Source organism: Odontomachus brunneus, unplaced genomic scaffold (genome assembly GCF_010583005.1).
Source record: "Odontomachus brunneus isolate Ranch 3 - 2012 unplaced genomic scaffold, Obru_v1 Obru_scaffold_002, whole genome shotgun sequence".
Lineage (NCBI taxonomy): Eukaryota > Metazoa > Arthropoda > Insecta > Hymenoptera > Formicidae > Odontomachus > Odontomachus brunneus.
Genome location: NW_022639452.1, coordinates 383906 through 405093, shown reverse-complemented (window position 1 = coordinate 405093; position 21188 = coordinate 383906). Strand labels below are relative to the sequence as shown.

At 32.0% G+C, this 21188-nt stretch overlaps 4 protein-coding genes across 17 annotated transcripts in view; 3 read left to right on the top strand and 1 right to left on the bottom strand.

Moving 5' to 3' along the window:
* Positions 1-3921, top strand: part of LOC116841282 (vacuolar protein sorting-associated protein 8 homolog) — a 14087-nt gene extending 10166 nt beyond the window's left edge. Inside the window, exon 13 of the mRNA XM_032809047.1 lies at positions 3798-3921. The gene's annotated coding sequence lies outside the window, so the exon portion shown is untranslated. The remainder of the gene's footprint in view (positions 1-3797) is intronic.
* On the bottom strand, positions 535-3950 carry LOC116841291 (ubiquitin carboxyl-terminal hydrolase 36-like). 2 transcript variants are annotated; one of them, XM_032809060.1, is made up of 6 exons: positions 3422-3950; positions 3204-3317; positions 2895-3121; positions 1481-2799; positions 1258-1391; positions 535-1079 (listed from the first exon to the last, which is right to left on the bottom strand). In XM_032809060.1, the coding sequence occupies exons 1-6, from the start codon at positions 3915-3917 to the stop codon at positions 736-738; spliced, it is 2634 nt and encodes an 877-aa protein (XP_032664951.1). In that variant the 5' UTR covers positions 3918-3950; the 3' UTR covers positions 535-735. The 2 variants fall into 2 exon arrangements, with proteins under 2 accessions (XP_032664951.1, XP_032664961.1); XM_032809070.1 differs by having other exon boundaries at positions 3204-3311.
* A 3064-nt stretch (positions 3951-7014) lies between these two features.
* On the top strand, positions 7015-10028 carry LOC116841505 (intraflagellar transport protein 57 homolog). 3 transcript variants are annotated; one of them, XM_032809548.1, is made up of 7 exons: positions 7015-7080; positions 7754-7880; positions 8050-8497; positions 8602-8710; positions 8786-8982; positions 9142-9286; positions 9377-10028. In XM_032809548.1, the coding sequence occupies exons 2-7, from the start codon at positions 7798-7800 to the stop codon at positions 9541-9543; spliced, it is 1149 nt and encodes a 382-aa protein (XP_032665439.1). In that variant the 5' UTR covers positions 7015-7080; positions 7754-7797; the 3' UTR covers positions 9544-10028. The 3 variants fall into 3 exon arrangements, with proteins under 3 accessions (XP_032665439.1, XP_032665421.1, XP_032665430.1); XM_032809530.1 differs by lacking the exon at positions 7015-7080 and adding an exon at positions 7240-7613 and having other exon boundaries at positions 7687-7880; XM_032809539.1 differs by lacking the exon at positions 7015-7080 and adding an exon at positions 7256-7357.
* A 398-nt stretch (positions 10029-10426) lies between these two features.
* LOC116841462 (protein croquemort-like) lies at positions 10427-18729 on the top strand. 11 transcript variants are annotated; one of them, XM_032809426.1, is made up of 10 exons: positions 10427-10621; positions 12641-12896; positions 14963-15098; positions 15194-15354; positions 15440-15581; positions 15666-15869; positions 15945-16156; positions 16244-16538; positions 16640-16713; positions 16844-18729. In XM_032809426.1, the coding sequence occupies exons 2-10, from the start codon at positions 12820-12822 to the stop codon at positions 17112-17114; spliced, it is 1572 nt and encodes a 523-aa protein (XP_032665317.1). In that variant the 5' UTR covers positions 10427-10621; positions 12641-12819; the 3' UTR covers positions 17115-18729. The 11 variants fall into 11 exon arrangements, with proteins under 11 accessions (XP_032665317.1, XP_032665327.1, XP_032665336.1 ...); XM_032809436.1 differs by having other exon boundaries at positions 12629-12896; XM_032809445.1 differs by having other exon boundaries at positions 10428-10562.
* Positions 18730-21188: the final 2459 nt, after the last annotated feature.

Genomic DNA, 21188 nt, shown 5'->3' with positions numbered 1-21188 from the left:
ATATATATATATATATATATATATATATATATATATATATATGATGTAGTACTACATACAATATAGTACCTTAGATATAAGCAATAATAACAATAGATAATTTCTACTTCAATGTCTGAATAAATGTAACTTTAAATCACTACGTGTTCCAATAAAATTTTTATTACATATTTTTTTTTTAATAATATATTTTTAGACACTCGTCCTAAAAATTAATCAAGTCGACAATATTCAAAGTTTTGAAAACTGCATTAAATAACAATTATATTCACAATTTATATATAATTATCAAGTTATAACTTTATTTCTTGAAAATCTAGTGATTTAATAGCGAATATGCCTCTCTTAAAACTAGTTAGTTCCTCTCATATCGTGATCAGGAAAAAATTTCTAAAACTCACGTTGAACACAAATTGGTACAATTGGTGATACTCATCCCCCATGGGTTGTTCTATTTTTCTTTATTTTTTACGGCAATAGTTATGTGTCAAACTTATACAACAGAGGCAGATGACGCCACAAACCTATCAGGAACATGCAATAATAGTATTTCGAAATACGCGAATGTATCATTGTCTTTGATGAACGTGCGTATTAACTATTGAAACCTCATAGGTCCTGACGCAGGTCCTGACTTTCGAACCGTACTGAGAAATGATGTATCTATGCAGTAAGAACTGATGCAGTCTATTCGTTCAAATCATTGATACAGTCCCTAGTATACGATTCGATCTTTCACCCGCTTAGTCTTTCACGCCAGACACGAGAGTGATTGTGATATCTATAATGCTGGGATCTGTAGCCATTCCCATGACGTGAGCGTCCGTAAGAAGTATTATAATAATGTCTTCGATGATAATTACTAACGGGTCGATTCCAATGTTTGACGTTTTGGTACTCTTGGAATGAATTGTAACTCATACTAGCTCTACCTTCGTACGATCGACGATCCTTGACTTTCTTTACTCGACCCCTGTCTATTTCTTCGTCATCCGCGTTGAAATGACGTTTGCGTTCTTCCCGTCTGTCATTTTCAACGTCCCGGTCGAGTTGTGTTCTACCACCATTCCAATTCAACACTACGAATAAAAAACACAAGAGTTTATAACGAGTTGGTTTTTTAAAACTGTATCAAGATGCTTATTTCTATACGAAGCCAATATAAAAAAAAGAAGAAAAAATAAGAAAAAAGGCACACAGACTCGAGACAATCTAGGAATGAGTTACTTGTGATTTTCTCTTGCAGCATATACTTACCCGAAGAATTGCCATATCCTCGATATGACATTTTCTGTAAATGCGAAACAGTATCCGAACGATTGGTACCATTAAAATCCCGTACAGCTGCAGCACTTGGTGTTGTGCTACTTTGATTCGACTTAGAATCTTCCCTGAAAGAAGAATGCAATAGAATATTTCTTTATAATCGTATCGTTATGCAGTCGTAATAATAGAATCACGTTAATAATAGAAGATATACCGATTATCTGTAACGGACCATCCGTTAGGCGTCCCAGTGGATGCAGGAGAGGGAGTATCTTTAGAAACTTGCCAGCCCTTGATGCTGCTACTTGTAGCCTTTGTAGGCACTTTCTCCTCCTGTATATTCTTAGTTCTGACGGGCTGATGCCACGTATCTTGGTCACGTTCTGCCTGACTGTTCATTTCTGTTCTCCCATTCTGATGCTTCGACAAACTTATTCGGCTATTATTATTATTAGACCCGCTTTGCGTTTTTGCGTATTGTACAACCGTAGCCTGCGTCGTTATCGGTATGATATTGGTGTTGGTTTTAACGTTGACTTTCTGTGTCTCTTTACAATTGACGACCAGCTTCGACGTGTCTTTTGCAACGGAACATTTTGGCACACCGTTTGTGGTATTTGTAGAATTAACTCGGGATACGGTACTCGACGTTTGATTTTTCGTACTTCCGTAGGAACAAGTGTCTTCTTCCTCGCTGGAACCATCATAGGGTACCAAACTGTTTCCATTCAAAACTTTCCCATTCTTAATGTGCATAACTAATCTCGGCTGCGGTTTATCTTGCGTCTTTTGTGACAATTGTGTGCTTGGGCTACTGTCGGTACATTTCTGTGTGGGAATATTCGATTCTACGCTTTTTTGCGCCGGCAACTGCGGCCCGATTAATATATTACTTGAATTATCATTGTTACTTGATAATTCGCTCGACAATCCGTTTGTGGAACATCCAGCGGATGTGGACGCTTTCGATACGAGCGATTTATTTGTAGAACTAGGTAGCGAAATCGACACGCTCTTGGCGGATGTCGTGCCATTTACTTTAGCAGTCTGTTGACTCTGGCTAGAGCTATTCATTTCAAAAATCATAATGTATGCGTTTGTACTTAATACGTTATTAAGGCTTATTGGACGAACGCAGGAATCATCGAATGTATAATATTGACCGCTCGACACTTGCGCGATCGCTGTATAGTGGCCACAATTCACGGAGGGACCCATATGTGTCACCACGGACATGAGTTTATACGTGAGCTGCTTAGGAGACTCTCCTGGTTCTCTCCACAGATATCGGCCCATATCTATAGTCTGTTTAAAACCGATGTGTTTAGATATCTTTCCTCCTAAAACGCTAAATCGCTTCAACTGTACACACAACACTTTTGGCGGGCGTTCTAGTGTAAATTGTTTGGTAGCAGGAACTCTTCTCTTGCAGGCTTCGCATTTATAATCATTGTTGTCCAACTGTTCTCTACTGAAGTAACTACTTAGCGCTTCATCCAATGTATTTGCTTTGCGTATATCCACAAGCAAGTCCTGTTGAAAAATTTCCTTTCTTAAGATAAAATCCTTTTTCTCCTACAAATTACGCGCGTACACAAAACTCTACTACATAATAAACTTCTAATTACCTGAAAGTGTTGAAATGTGGTAGATACATGTTGACACTGCAGGCACTTTACTTCAGTACGTATATAACCACCGAATATTTGGTTAATTGGTGTCGTTTCCTTAGAATAGCTATCCAATTTAGTCGCTTTATGCCTAGTCAAATATGCACGTTCCATTCCTTCCAATAAATAACGTAAAAATTCGTGAGCATCTTCTTGCTGTCCAGGCACCATAGTTCGGCAAATGACTGAAAGTATCGTTAGATAATATTTTCGCCCGCGCAATATACACACTTGTAAGAGAAAATAATAAAAGATTGTTTTACATACGCTTTAACTTATTATATATATAAAATGGCTTGATCGCACTTCCAGATTTCAGATGACTAAACTGTAGAGTTTTAGCCACTGCACACGTAAGGCATTCTGTACTGCCATCTAAAACTAGCCTATTATTAAAACACCATACTATGCACAATTATAACTTTACATAATATTTAAAAAAAATATATATAAACAACAGGGAAAATATTAAAAAAAACACTTACCATTTTGTTCATATTTGGAATTATGATGTGGATCAGATAATAACCAGTTAACAAGAGCTGGGACATGAAACAATGCCTGAAGAGTACTGTTCAAATAACATGTATTCCCGACATTATACATGCCTGCTCCAACTGGAAATGTGCCTTTCCATCCCAGATGTACTTTTTTTTGAGAATATAACGTAACAACTGGTTCTGGTAAAACAGGCCCTTTATTCACATCATTTTTCTTCTTGTAATTTGTATTATCTTTTACTTTATTTTCTTCTATATTTTCGGAGGAAGATAAACCAAGTACTATGCACTTAGCTTTTAGTTGATCCAAAATTGATGTTTTATAATCATTTACTTCCTTATACTGAACTTCTGTTTGCAGAATACGGGAAGCACTATTGACTAAATCATTTGATAAATCATCTGTTGCCTTAGATGGACTATTATCCAGAGTACGATGAAGCCTAGCCGTAATAGGATCGCAAACACTGACTGCAGGCATCTTGGTATTATCAAAATTTTCCCTAGTGCTTATTAACTATACAGATGTGCCTATAAAAAGATAATATCAAGCACAACATGTAATATTGAACATGTACTTTTCTTCTGCTATGTTAATATTGATTATATTTATGGGGCAGATTATGAGGAAATATCATATAATATATTTGAAACATTAAGTTCATGTATAAAATAAAACATAAAGGGCTTCAAATAGAATTTTACAGCAAAAAGGATCAAACATAAGGACTGATATATAAGGTGGATATATTCTAATAATCATATTCTTTGCATAGATGTGTAATAAGCAACAACAAATATTTATGGCGCTATGGACTATTTCAATCTAGAATCGACATGTGACGACCTTTTGAATAGGAGTATGTTTCGGAAGCCAGCATGCGGCAAATAAAGCGTCAAATATAAATCGTTGTTTACCTGTTCGTCAATATATAGAAGTTCTCGAGTGACGATTGTCGAGAATAATGTGGCAATCATTTGTGTGGCGACAGTGAATTTTCCTCGTATTTCCGTTTGCAGAATCAACTAACTATCGATTCATCACAAATTCTACGAGTTTGCTCGGCTTAACGCGGTTACCGGATGAACTTCGCCGAGGTCGTATATTTCTCGCCACGAATAATATTTCCCACGTAAACCGCACCACTTTACATTGATCTTAACGATAAACGCGTAAAACAATATTTTTTTATATTTGTATACCGAAATCGATCATTACATACCAATCGTATTCGACAATTTTAAGATCACTCGACTCGGACACGCGGGAACGAAAGCCTCCATGATCGCGACAGCCATTTGCATTTACAATCTGCTACTGAGCTCTATTTACGCCCAATTTACAATGGCTGCGTTCAGCAGAACTCAGCGCTTTGTAAACGGTTTAATGATACATTGCAACAGTTTAGGGTGCATTCAGATTCCCTACCCGGGTGCACTCTATTACTAGAAACACTATAGTATATGTTACATATACTATAGCACTTCTAGTATTAGAGTGCACCCGGGTAGGGAATCTGAACGTACCCTTAGATGTTCTGGGGTGCGTTCAGATTCTTCATCCGGGTGCACTCTATTACTAGAAACACTATAGTATATGTCACATATACTGTAGCATTTCTGGTAATAGAATACACCCGGGTGGGGAATCTGAACGCAGCCTTGACACATTGTACACAGAAATGTACAAAGTGTAAGGGCTATCGCACACAAATTGACATAACTGCATATGCATAGCATAAGACCGTATGTACCAATGAGCATCGAGTATTAAGTCGCCATATTGGTGTTCGATGCTTAATATTCGATGCTCATTGGTCCATACAATCTTATGCTATGCATATGCAGTTATGTCAATTTGTGTGCGATAGCCCTAACGTTGTGCACGATTCAATTGGAACAAAGTGTACTAATGGCTGCGTTCAACAGAGGCTGCGTTCCGAAATTCACTGCCAGCACTGAAATTCTATAGTATATGTAACATGAACTATAGATTTTCAGTACTGACAGTGAATTTCGAAACGCAGCCAGAGAAAGCTGCTTTGCAACTGTTGTAAAATTCGTGGATCTGATTGGAGTATGTCCTTAATTTTGGTTGAATCCAAAAGCATGTACCAATCAGATTCACGAATTTTACACCAGTTGCAAAGCAGCTTTCTTTGCTGAACGTAGCAATTGTGTATGTATGTTGGGTAGGGTTACGATTATTTTTCAACTATGCTTATATTTTGGTATTTTTTAATAATAAATAATAAAATCTAAATAATAAAAAAGATATTATCCACTTTACGTTGCAAATACAACTGCTTCACGTCAATGGGAACTCAGCCTTAGGCTTTAGGGTGCCATTACATGAAGCGCGGAAACGCGGAAGACAAAATCTTACTAGATTTCCGGATTCCGTGAATTGAATTATTTCTTCCCATACGTTGAAAAAGCGAAAAAGCGGAAGCCAAAGCTTTTCTCTATTGTCTTTTCATTCAAGGTACCAAGGTAAAAATTCCAAAAAAATATCAGGTCCGAACGTGTTTGAACACGTCTTAATGTAACGGCGGTTAGGTTGAACAACTTATGATAACTTGTGACAACTTGTGACAATGGATTTTTCCGCGCTTGTTTCGCGACTTTATTTCTCCTTATATTACATGGAGCACAATTTGCGCGGAAAAGCGGGACGGTTTAGTGACAAATAAACATCTGTATTCATTTTTTAAAATTGTATTAACTTAATTTACTGCAATTTTTACTAATATGTTTATCTTTTCAGCTTATCTGTTGAATACAAGCATTTTAATTAATAAATGCCGTTAAAAATTAATATTTTATAATTCCCCATACTGCTTTTCCGCTCAAAATATGCCTCATGTAATATAAGAGGTTTGTTCTTTCGACCTGAACTGGCTGCACTAGTTCACGAAGTTTGCACTAATGCGTTCTTTCGATCTGAACAGTGCAAGAAAATGTGTTCTTTCGAACAGTGCAGGCTGAACTAGTGCAGCGAGTTCAGTAAACTGACTGCCCTAGGTCTGGAGGTAGAGCAAGCAGTGCAGGGCAGCTAACCGAAAAAATTTAAATTTGTATCTATAACCTGTAAAATCGGTATACCTAGTTGACATTACGTAGAAGAAATAATCCGACGACGGAATCTATAAACAGAATTTTATATTAATTTATATAAAATTATTATATTAATTTTATTTTTTTTATTCGAATCTATATATATTTTAAAAAATCTAATGAAAAAATTGTAATCTGGTGGTTTTTGAAGCAGAAATCTGGTAAATAAATATTTAAAACCGCAGCAACACTGCTTTTCGCTCCGTCCATGTATGGAGGATTCACACCGCGTCCGATGTCCGACGTACGACGTCCGATATCCAATAGGAGAACAGCTTTCCAACGGAGAATTGAATTCTCTATTAGAAAGCTGTTTTCTTATTGGATATTGGACGTCGTACATCGGATATTGGACGCCGTGTGAATCCTGCATTACGTCCATGTCTGGCCCTGATTCTCGAAAATATATCGCATACGATATTTAGTGAAAAGCTTAAGTATACGTAACATAAACTATAGCTTTTCATTAAATGTCGTATGCGATATATTTTCGAGAATCAAGGCCCTGAAACCAAATACTGAAAGAAGTTTGTTCTTTTTAACTGTACTGCTGAACTAGTGCAATAAGTTAAAATGAGATAAATATACTTTTTCTCACTTTAACTTATTGCACCAGTTCAGCAGGGCAGCTAAAAAGAACAGAGCAAATAAGAAACTTAAGGTCTGTTTTCTGTTGCTGCACTACTGAACTGGTGCAATAAGTTAAAGTGAGACAAACATTTTCTCACTCTAACTTATTGCACCAGTTCAGCAGTGCAGTAATAGAAAACAGACTCTTAGTTTATGAGAACTAAAATGTCAAATGTAAAGGCTACTTTTTTATAACAGTTTAAAATCCATAATTGTGACGTTACGTAAAAACTCTTGACATACAAATCCGAATTATGAAACCTGAAGGAGCGACGGATTGCATGACAATATTAATATTTTTATCTACATGTTTTTGAATTTATCTTAATATAATGTAAATGATACACATGAACATTTTATAGCACACACACACACATCAGAATTTAGAAATATATATAAAACACAATTGCTTTGCAATTATTACAAATAAGTACGTGCCTGTTTACGAAGTTTATTGATTCAAATATATATTCCTTTCAAGTTCAACAGTAATCTTTTTACAGACTTGATACAAAATACATTAAAAACACAAAGATACAATGTTTAGAGATACACAAAAAATTATTGTAGAGGATGGACTTGCTCCATCGGCACCGTATGTCATAAGTATCAGGATGGAAGATTTGTTAGAGAAATTAAAGCTATTAAATTATGACTCAGAGTTTGTACAAGATCTAAAAATGAAACCAATAAACAGGTAAGATAATATGAGTAGAATTGTTAGAAAAAATATGTACATCTTTTATTAATCTAATTTCATCTAGAAATTTGTAATAATATTATTGAATGTTATGGTCATAATCATTAATATTAAATATGCAATATTTATTATTTTTCTACTGTTTGTGTAAACATATTGGTTACAGGCACTATTTTGTTGTCCCAACCAATCCTGGAGAACAATTTTATACATTTACTTGTCTGGCTGCATGGTTGATTAGAAAAGCTGGGAAAAATTTTGAGATGCCTCAAGAATCAGATGATCCCAATTCAACAATAGCTTTAATCTTGGATTACCTTAGAGATATTGATATATCTGTAGAATTTCCACCCAATAAACTCAAACAGGGTACTGGGGAACATGCAGTTTATGTCTTGGATAATTTGGCTGATAATGCATTGAAGATAGGAAACTTTAAATGGAACAAAGTTAATATCCTACCTGATGAACCTACACCAGAACCAGATATTGAGGATGATGATGCAGAATTAATTTTAGAAAAAGTTGAAGAAGAAATGATGGCCGAGTATGATGATGAAGATCAAGATATTTTACATGTAGATGACATTACAAAATTTTACAGTCAAAACATTGTGAGTACAATTTTATTTTTCTAAATAAGAAAATTTATAAGCAAATTGTGCCATGTTAAGATTGTGGTCATCAATGATCTTATATAATTGTTTCTATTTTTCAGAATGAAATGCAGAAACCAGATAGCATTTTAGAATCTAAAACTAATAGAGATGAATGGCAATTAGAATTAGAAAAAGTTTTACCTCGGTTGAAAGTAACAGTTAAGACAGGTATTAAACATAGTAAAAATTGATCATTTAAATGAGATATTATTTAAAAAACTAAAATATTCTGATTTATTACAGATTCAAGAGATTGGAGAGCACATCTTGAACAAATGAAACAACTGCGTGTGAATATTGCAACCAATCTAAGTGGCACAAAAGCTCATTTAAATAAAATATATTCCGATATTGGAAATACTTTAGACAAAATCAAGACAAGAGAGACTTATCTAAATAGGCAACTCGAGCCTTCTTTGACAGAATATCGTACATTGCAGGTTAGTTCTTATTACTTCTACCAAATAAATTTTTACTGTGGAAAAATTTATTCTCCACTTTCAGACATAAAAAGCACCTACAAAATTTTGCAGTTTATTTTGTAGTCTTCTTATGTATAAATTCATGTGATAATAAATATATGTAAATAATTATTTTAGGAGGAATTGTCAAAAGTTAAAGAACAATATAGGGATGTTAGTGGTGGTGTTACTGAAAGAACAAGAGTTTTATCTAAATTAATGGAGGAATTGGAACTTGTGAAAAGGGAGATGGATGAAAGAGGATCAAGCATGACTGATGGAAGTAAGTGAATGGTTATGTATTATTTTGTCTTTTTTTGACTTTATTAAACCAACTGTTATGTAAACCAAACTGTTTTATATATTTTTGTAGCGCCGCTTATTAATATAAAAAAGACAATTACAAAGATGAAGAATGAAATCTCTGAGATGAATATTCGGATTGGTGTATTAGAATATAGTTTAATGTGTGCAAGAGTACGAGATCGAACTCAGTTACGAGAGGACATGAACAGCACAAGTGCTTCAGTAATAATCTGAGTCATATATTAGTAGAACATCTTTGTTATTTGATTATATTATGTTTTGATCTATCCAGTATGTGATATATTGTGAAGTCCAAGTTTATAAGATTTTTATGAAATTCTAGATATTTTAATGTTTACATTTTGTGCAGATGATGATAGCAAAAAGTCTCATTAAGAACACAGTTACATTCAAATTTCAATATAAGATTCTTTTTCTTTCTTTGAGCATCACATCCTGATATGATATATTAAGAATCAAACGTGTATTATTACCACGGGTCCAATTTTAATAATATAATTATATAGAACTGAAAACACATATATGTAGACACACAACACTATGTTGGTTGCAATGTAAAGTATATGAATTTTTTGTTAGCACTTTATATAAGTTTATATTATTATATTATAGCTCATAGTTGACAATTGACATTTTCACAAAATAACTGTTTTAGTTATAGGTTTCCTATATTAAATAAATCGTGTTTTTATTGTAAATAGTTAGATCGATCTTGGTTTATTTATCTAAAAATATCTTGGCTATGGTAAAGTTTTGAAACTTATTTTTCACAGATTATCTTAATTTTTAACCAGTGGAAAACCCAGTGAAGTAATGAATAACTACAAAACATTTTTAAGTTTTAGAAAACACGCGGTATATGTTTAATTGTACCACAATAAATTCCATTTTTTCCATATAATATAAAGAAATATACTGTAAGATTTTGGAGGAAAAGGAAATTTTGTAAAAGAATGCGAAGACCGAAAAAATAGACTTTCCTATATCGTAGACTCGAGACCTTGAAAGTGTTATTCGGTATTGTCGGTGTGTGTAGAACGACGTTTGAGTATGTGTCTGACGTACAGTGCAGGCATCACAAGAAATTATGCGCATTCGTGCGTCCGTCGCGCTTCGAGTTGAACGTCTCGCGTATACGCGCGCGATCTTACCGATACTTGCGATCATACTTGCGCGATAGAAACATGGGAAGTACATTTTGACGAAGATCAATTTCATCAGGACAGAAACAGGTATATAAGATAATAAGAAGCAAACCAGAGAACAGGACGTTTGCCTTTAAAAATCTAGCGTGAGTTTTTATCAAGTTTTTATTTTATCGGCTTTTTAGTGTATTATATTCGGCTTGGTGTGATGATATTGAGCAATCAATATATTAATATTAACGATCGTCTATTTATTTAAAAAAATATTTTTCAATGCGATAGAATACAGAATCGTGAAAAAAAGGATTTCAAAGATTTCGTAGTTTATAGTATTCACCAAAACTAATAAGCATAAACAAATCAGTTTGATTACATCGAAAATTCTGCAATTACAAATTCAGTTTTTTGTTTGGAACGTAGACTGGGACGTTTATTTTACTATCTTCTCGTGCAGCAGGATGCGATAACTTTCTTCTAGATTTACTCGAATCGCCATGCCACGTTGTATAGCTAGCGGAAAGATATTTTCTCTCTGTTACTTTCACTTCCTCGCTTTAACACTTTCTTCGACTGTCTTATACTTGGTATAATAACACTGCAACGGAAAAAAATTAAAACTTTAATCGTACTGTAATCGATTGCTTTCTCTATTCATACTTTATCATAATTATATACTATAAAAGTGACATCTTTGGTATCGGAAACGGATATTGTCATGTAAATAAATTCTTTTGAATGCACTTGAATTTATGTATTTTTCGTAACCCGGAAATATATAAACGAAATTCAAAATTATATTACGATAAAAAGATATACCCCAGATAGCACAGAGAATTAAAAAAGAATTTAGTCGTATGTCACCAGTTCTGAGTTCATTTTAAGAAAAAATAATGGAAAAATCTAAAATTTAAAAAATCTAAAAAATCTTTTCACTGAACTGTACTCTGAAGAATTCTTTTTGCATCTGAAAATGAACTCAGAATTGGTGACATACGACCGAATTCTTTTCGAATTTTTTTTTAATTCTCTATGTTATCTGGGCAGTAAATACTAACTATTTGTAATGTAACATCAATCTTGTAATTTTTCACTGAACAATGTAAGTACAATATAACACGCGTGTTATATAACAATTACATTAAAAAATTATAAAATTGATGTTTCTGTTAGTGTTTACTGGGTTTTTTATACTTGATTATCTAGAAATAAAATATATTTTGTATTTCAAATTTTATATCAGATTTGAAATACCTAAAGCACGATAAGATATTGGTGACGTTCATATCATCAGTGAAAACTGATATTTTTAATTGTAGCGTTCAAAAGTCGACATCTCGATTGCAAATACATTGTAAGGAAATACAAGATAAGTCAACGTCTGTATGTTTTCTATGTCTGTATTATCTTTAGAGATAATCTTTTAAGCTACTAGATTGCAGAAGCTTGTATCATGTATTGATAATGACTCTTTTTGTAAAGAGGTGTTTAAAAAAAGAAATACAGTACATTCTTTATTTTGTATTTTATTTTATTTATTTTTTTTAATAAAAGCACCTAATTTTTCTTTTAGTCATCGACTATATATAAAAGTATAATCTTGTCGACTATATATAAAAGTAATCTCATTATGTGCGCTGATTCATCTCCTTTCGTTGCATACCAGTTTTTATTTATATTTTGAATGATTCTATTACTCATCACGTACGTCTGTGAATAAGTTTGGACTTTGTACAGTGAATGGCATATAACAATATATGTATTAGTCACTGATTTATGTCCCTTGTATAGTCATTTTGATGTTTACATCAGAAATCATATATTATAATTATTGAAGCAAAATTGAACGAACGCGATAATATCGAGATTGATTAGTCAAAATAATTTAAGAAAAGAAGCATTGATTCGTGAAAAATCTAAGTGTTTACATTATGTTTTGGAGGAAGAACGATCTTATCGCTTGACATGAATAAGGCAGCATGTCGAATAAGGCACAATATCGTTTTATCAGATTACTACTTGAAATCTAATACACCGACATTGTTGTTATTGAAGCTTCACATCAGCAGGTAGATTTTGTGTTGAACAATTGCGATTACTGTTATCCGACAGGTACATATATATTTATGTAGAAATATTAATAATGAGCTAAGCAGTCGTTATTTCAGACGACGTGACAGTGCTTAGAAATCGTTAGAGGAAGTCGCTTTGAAGATTTATCATTAATGCAAAAATAAACGAAGTTTCGTGATCGCGTGTGATGGTGCGTGAATGCGAGTAATCCTTTAAGGGAGAAGCAATCTCTCGTGTTACTTTCCTTATAAATGTATCTCTGAAAGATTTTAAAATGACTATGGAATCGTCAGCACAAAAAAACATCCAAAACAGGCGCGAGTATACTACCACTTCGCAAACTCTAACGCGGTAAGAATTTTTGCATATATATCAATACGGCATATCTTAGGATAGTTGTAAAAAAAGAATTAATTTTTGTTTTTCATGGAATCATTAGAAATGTTTACGCTGGTGCGAATTGAGTGGCCTTAGTTAAATCGCTGTTCATGTGAAAGATAACAATGGTGTGCAAGTCATTGGAGTGTCGCTCATGTCATTCAACAATTAATATTTCATATAAAAATTCTGCACAGTGTGAAGTAACATAATCTAATGTATATTTTTATTAAGCGCTACTTCTATATAGATCTCGATGAAATATTTCTTTGATAAAAAAAAATTGATAGAGAACGATAGAATTTCTATCAATTTGTATTTTCTATAAGCTCTATCGTTCGCGAGCATTAGATATAAATCCTATCGTATTTTATTTGGTACACTCTAAAAAAACACATGTAAGAGATTTAATTGTCGCTTAGCTCACTTCATGTGGGCTACGGCTTGCTTCATGTCGTTTGTGCCTGTCAAATTATCAGGCAAATAACTGTCATCGCGTTGGTTAGCTCATGAAGAAAAGAATACAGGAAATATATAAATTATAAGAATAGAAGAATAGAGAATAGAAGGGTAGAGGAAAAAGAGGAAAAAGAAAGGGCAAACAAAGAGAGAAGCATATTATTTAGGCGAAAATAATGGTAAGAATAAAGTAATTTAAAAGGTCATTGTAGTGATAAAGATGCTAAATAACGCACGCGTAGCGCGTGACTGTAATGTTCTAGTTCTATAAGGATCGGGTTCTATTTGTATTATATAGGAAACTGACGATAGAAATTCTATCACTATCTATTGTATTCTATTGTATACGATAGAATACTATTCACATTTGTGAATTCACGAACCAAAATCCATATTCAAAACGATATAAAACGATAGAACGATGGAATTTTATTCTATCGTTTGCTATAAACTTTTTTTTTTACCAAGGTTCTCTTTCCCGACTAGTTATTTTATCAGAATACAGAAGTCTGACCTATGACAGGTACCAGTTAGAAGAATTTAAATAAAGATTTTGAATGTTGTTATATTTTAAATAAAGATCTTTGAATGTTGTTATATTTTATATTTCTATGGTTTGTTACGTATAGGTCAAATAATTTATATCATCATGTATAAACATTTTTCTTGAGTCCCTTTCTCTTATCTTTGCAATCGTTTTTTGTTTTACATTCTTTTTGTCCTTTTATATAAGATCTATTCATTTTAATTGCATTTTTTCTGTAACTTTGTGTTTTCTTCGTTGTGTATCTTCGTGTTTCGTCTCATTTTTTTTTCGTCCATTTCTCGATTATTTACGTCAACTCGAGTGTACAAGGTGTACTGTGCAGTGCAATTAGAAACCACACGTCTTCCAACACTTGATGCGGGTGCATTATGAAATTTCTGTATATATGCATAAAGAAGTTACAACCTTTCGCAATCAATGTACACTCTAAATTACATTATATTTATTTTTTAATGCGAACAACTTTCCATTTGTGTTGACCGTCATCGTAGAGGAATAATTATGGTAAGACAGGTTAGTGTGCGTCTATCCAATTTCACATAATATCATTTCAAATATTATGATTGAATGCACTCTAATCGAATCACGAATGTCGCAAAGAAATACACTAGTATTATTTACAAATATTCGTTACAAATTGCGTTGTTTACATTGCTACGTATGTATACATGGTGTGCTGAAATTATATAGTATTGTAGTGGACAAGATGCATATTTGCTTTGACCATTACTTATGTTGTCATTTGTCACATCATATTTTTGCATGCAATTTCACTGTTCCATGAATGATTCTATACATAACCATTATTCTTCCTCCTAGTAGCATAATTTTGTTTACAGGAAGGAAATATGTGTATACATTTGTCCTTATAAAAATTTTTTCCATACAAGGTCTTTATTTAGTTTCAAATAACATCTTTATTTTGCATATGACTCTAATATTGGAACAATTACTTTTAAATATATCATTATTTAATATCTTCATAGAAGTAAGAAAGCGAATACTAGTTATACTATATGTTTATCGTTTACAGATATAAAGTCCCAGAAAAGATGGCAAGTTCTGGTACAAAAATTGTGATTATTTTAATTGTTGGTGTAATTATAACAATTTTTGGTGTACTCACAGGATCATTTTGGCCTTCTATATATAATTGGACTGTTGCAAAAGTAAGTTAGTTAGAAAAGTATAAAAGATCAAGTATATATAAAGTTTATTCACAAGCTACAAAAATTGTGTATACAATGTATATATTTTTATGCAGGTCTTAATATTAACACCATCATCTATAAGTTACAACATGTGGAAAGAAACACCTATTCCAATGTACTTTAAATTTTACATGTTCAATTGGACTAACCCAAGAGAATTTATTGCTTCAAATGCAAAGCCAAATTTTGTGGAGATGGGACCTTATGTTTTCCGGTAATGTTATTTTATTGTGTAATAGGCAATAAATCATAAAATAATGTTACAAATAGAAAGTAATTGTATGTATTTATTTGTGCAGGGAAATCGATTATAAAGTAAACAAGGTGTGGAATGATAATGGGACTGTCACATTTCAAAGGAGGAAAGAGTGGTATTTCGATGAATCATTGTCTAATGGCAGTCTATCTGACAAGATAACCAACTTGAATCCAATCGCTGCAGTAAGATATAGTTATATATACATATATAATTATGTGATAAAGTATGTAACTTATTATATGTTGTATTGCAATATTAAATTTTAGACTGTCGCGTTTTCCGTGAGAAATAAGACAAAGTTTATGCGCGAGATAACTGATAAAATAATAATAGCTCTAGGAGAGCCATTAGTAATAACTAAAAGCGTAGGTGAACTGTTATTCGACGGATACAACGATACATTGCTGCGTGTTGCAAAAAAATTAAACGCGACCACTTTACCTTATACTAAGTTTGCATGGTTTTATGCGGTAAGTACAATAAATGTTTTGTTAATTTAATATAATCTTGAGTATAAATTACCATTGTTGTTGATGTTTTTACAGAGGAACAACTCGGACAGTTATGATGGCACATTTAATATGTTTACCGGGTCATCTAATTTATATGATCTAGGACAGGTCCAGGAATGGAATTACAATCATAAGACGAGCTATTTCAAAGATTCGTGTGGCACAATAAGAGGAACTAATGGTGATTTGTGGCCACCTTTGTCGAATAATAGTACCGTGTCTATATTTATCAATGACATTTGCACGTGAGTAATAGAGCGCGTTACTTATATATTTATAAATGTTACAATGGGAAAGAAACTAATAAGTAACCAAGTATGCGTATTGTTTAGATCTTTGAACTTGGAGTTCGAAAATCTAACGACATTTCAAGGTCTAACTGGAAGAAAATATATCGGAAACGATAAGATGTTAGATAATGGTGACAAAGTAGCATCAAGACGGTGTTATTGTCCTGATGGAGATTGCGGACCTAGCGGGACTTTAAATATTTCGTCCTGTAAATTTGGAGCACCGGCATTCGTTAGTATGCCACACTTTTATCTAGCAGATCCAAGTTACAGAAATGCTGTGTCAGGAATGCATCCTAGTCAAGAAAAACACGAGCTCTCGATGCTTATTGAACCGGTAAGCTTACTATGAATATCACAGATATCTGGAATCTCTTACACAGTGACAGTTAACAAACTATTATTTGATACTTTATACACAGAAAATATCTTTTATAGACTACAGGTATCCCGCTGCAAGTTAAGGCGCAACTACAATTAAACTTGCTGTTAGAACCAGTGGAGTATGTGAGGTAAATAAGCTAGATATAGTGCAGACAGATTATGACATAGAGAATTTTATTCTTATATGTATGCTCTTTTGTAAACAGTCTAAAATAATATTCCGAGGACACTTTGTCTAATTTATTTCTAATTTTTCAGTATGTTCCAAAATCTAACAAGAACTTATATTCCAATGCTGTGGTTCACTCAAGAAGCTAATTTAACTGCCAGTTACGCGAGCATGGTTAAGGTGGTTCTGATTCTTCCATCATTGGGCGTTGTAACGTGTTTTGGGATAGCAGGTATCGGAATTTTGATATTTTTCATTGGAATTTTTATTTATATCCGAGAGAAATGGCGACATGAGGAAAGGCAGGTTCTGTTATCTAAACAGGAAGATGATGCTACAGGTAGAATCGATACGTGGTAACTTTATTTTTTTAAGTGCCATAGATAGAATATTTGTACTTTCTTTTATAATTTCAATTAATTTCTTTTTATAATTGAGGCTTCCCTTTTTTTAATTAGTATCATAGCAAAAATAAGACTGTATGAATGTCTTATAAATATTTAACGGGACACAGTTAATGTATTGTAAGAGCATACAGTACGTGAACGTGTACAAGTGCCTATTAATATAGTCACATATCGAATAAGTAAACGATAATACATGTAATTGAAATAGTCCATAAGATAGTCATAAGATAGTATTAAACTAAAAAGAGAAAAATTTATTTCTGAACTAAAAATTAACGAATATGCGAGAAAACAATCTTTTTTTGATGATATGTGTGTGTGTGTGTGTGTGTGGTGTGTGTGGTGTGTGTACAGTGTGTACAGTGTGTCCTATTTTAAATAATATATTTTAATATCTCAAAAGGTCATTCAAGATTAAGTCCATATTTTTATTATGTGTCCCTCTCTAAACTTTTGTCTGAAAAATTGTTGTCTATGACGAGGTATACAAGAGATATTAAAATATAATAATTAAAATAGGATACCCTCTTTCTCTGTACATATAGGTGCAAATTAAAATTAGGGTTGCAAATATTCGAACAGTGATGTCATTGTCTATTGATATTCCGGGTACTTCGAAGTATCATCCGAAAACATCCGAATATTTAAATAACGATATGATCCGGATTCAAATCGTATCTTAATTAAAATAGAATATATAAATATAGTATAAATAGAGAGTATAATACTTTGTTAGGTATATAGCTATTATATACATAAACTGTAATAAAATACAATCAAACAAACGATTATGCTGAACAAAGCTAGAATTTATCGCTACTATATATCTACAAAAGAGACTCGTGTTATTATATAGAAAAAAGTAATTTTATAGGCGTTCAAATTCGCAATTTAAATGTAACATGCATGAGAGAATTTCAATTAGCGACTTTTCCGCCTGTTGCGTATGAGCAGTAAGAAAGTTATCATTCAGAAAATTACATTGTTAGTTGCTTGCACACCGCGCAGAATATTGAAATTTACAATTATATAATTTCAAAATGTGTGCTCAATTTATTGAATTTGTTTAATAATTTACGTGCAATAAGCGCGGTTTTATTGAAAATTATCATATGCTCAAAATCCTGATTATATTTGTGCTACGACTTTTGCTATTTTATATCTTAACAAATTATTATATTCTTATATTATTTCATTTGAAATAATCGTTATAATATATAACCAAATTGTATCTATATTAGAAATTATAGTCAGATGCGGGGAAGTCTTGGAAAATATGCTGGTTAATGATGAAATAATACGAATATCTCATTATGTTAAATAATTAAGAAATTTATTCAAACTGAAGCTGTTAAAAGTAAATTTGTAAATAAAACTAGTTGGAATCTGATAAACACTTAATATTATATTATACTTTCTCCAATTTTGAATGCAACAAGATATATTTATATATAGTCACACATGTGTGTGTACATACCACATACATTTCGATATTTGTTGTAAATCCTAAATATCTGTGATATTCAATGGTGAAGTAATAAATACGCGTAAAAATGTTGCAAAAAATATATATAATTGTTTTATCGAAAATGTGTATTGATTTATATTGTACCTTTATGACAATTTTATAATATATTTTGCAGTATAATTCTGCCAAGTCCTATGCATAAAACACTTATGCGATCGAGGATAGCTTGCCTTGCAAAAAATAATGGATACTTGATGCTTTTAACTTGATGCAATTAACTTCAAGTTAAAATTGTGGCGAAAGAACGCTCTTCATGCGTCGGATGGAATACATATTTTTATCGATAAATCGATATTCCCCAGAATTAGGACACTAATTAGATATACAGGTTGTTTCACATCTATCGAATCATCGTTTACTTACAATTTCCTAATCAATTCCTTGAGAATCAATTTTTCTTTAACAAAAACGTTAAAGAATTAATTTTTTTCGTAATTAATAGACGATTGTGAGAGCAAACAGCTTTTTAAAATCTGAGTCTTTGTGAACAAATATTTTCCACTCAATTCTAAGTGAATTTTAAGTGAAAATTAGTCATAAAAGTACGTAACGTAGACACATATTTGCAACAAATAATATCTATTGTAAAATTATTCATGAAAAGAAAAAGAATAAATTAAAAGAAGATGTAGTAATTTATTAGCTTTGAGTCACTCTGTAGATGATGATCTATACCGAATCAATCTTTTTATGCGCTTTCATTGCGAGAGTTTTGTCATATATTTCAATGTTTTCCCGTTAACGCGTTTCTGATGAATATAAAACGATTTAATAATACGTCTGTGACGAAAAAAGTTTATTTTTTTGCATAGTACTATAGTGTGGTATTTATATTTGAACACAACGCGCTTTATTTTGATCAATTTCATATTTTATTACTAAATATAGTAATGTATACGTGTTTTTAATATTAATTTTTCAGATTAATTTTGCAATTTATATTTTTTGATACGTATTTATTTGCTGGGTCACTTCTATCGAGAGTCAGTCCACATTCTTGATTTTCCGCTGTATTGGATAATGATTTCCTCGAGATAAAATATTTCATAATTTGACAATAGTACAATTGACATAGAAAATACATAAATGATATAAAAATATTTGCCTTTGTCTGTTCGTTCATTTTTCCATATACGGACATATTCCCGTAGGTAGAAGAAATAGGTCATAAAAGTCGTACTGAAAGGATCATAAAGCGTTGACAGAGATTGCGAGTTTTTCTTTGTGGTAGTATCACTTCCGTTTGTTAAATGTATACTGAGGGAGTTGTGTCTCAAAAAAAAGAGAGATGCCTTTCAAAAGATTAAAAAGAAGTAATAAAAACACTGAGTGTGGAAGCGTATTCCACTGGCTCGTATTATTCCGTTCTAGGCACGGATTTTTTTTTCTTTTCTCTCTCTAGGACTTTATCTCTCGTTGATTTGTTATAGGCATTAATTCTTTTCTTCAGTAATACATAAAGTTTTTAGCAGCCCGTTTGTTGTTAAAATCGACACAGATAATCAATATTTTTCTTTTTACTTGGGCGATATGACTGAAATAAAATAAATGAAAACTATGCGTTGTCTCAGGTTTACTCTTGAAACTGTCGCGTCTACAAATACTTTGATTCTTTTCTTATGTCTTTTGTTACATTATAACCCTCACAGCACCGAACATTGCAGTAAAGTTATGGGTAGGTTATAAGTTTACACATTTTAATGATTAAGTTTACACATTTTACGCATGTTACTGCAATCTGCCATTAATCTTACAAGATAACCTTACGTTATAATATTGTCATAAAGTTAATATAATCTTTAATATTTCAGCAAACTTACGTGTAATTATTTCACTTTCTGTGTATCTTGAAAATACTATACAATTGAAATATAGTTTATTAATAATCACTTAATTGTATATACAACTTTTTTATATATAAAAATTTTTTTATTAAGAAAGCAAATATAATTAAATTAAAATATTAATAATAAAATTAACTCTAGGTTGTATTCAATAGCCGCTTCAAATGCTTTAGTTTGATATATATTTCTGACTTTTCTTTTATTACATGAAATATTTAGACTACATAGTTTATTTTTATAGTTGTATTAAATAATATTATAAAAAATTATAATTATTGCTTCGGCTGCATATGGGGATGATAAAAAAGTATCAGCTTAGTATCAGTTGAAAAAATAGCACAGCAGCCAAGATAATAGACTAGAAACCTAAAGATATTTGAGGTCTCGAGTTTGCATCCGACTAGTACTGAGTAAATTTTCAGGTGTGAAAATAGTAAGAAATTAAATAAAAGAGCTAAATTTCATTTAAAATCAATATAAATTGATTAAGCTGAATATAAATAATATTTCTTTATCAAGAATTTCTTATTAAAAATATTGAAAGTTTCTAGGCATATTATATTAATTTTTAATATAACGTTCCGTATAAGGTTTCTGTAATGTTAGTGGAATGAGTATGAACGAACATTTTCATGTTATTAGAAGGTTAGTGACA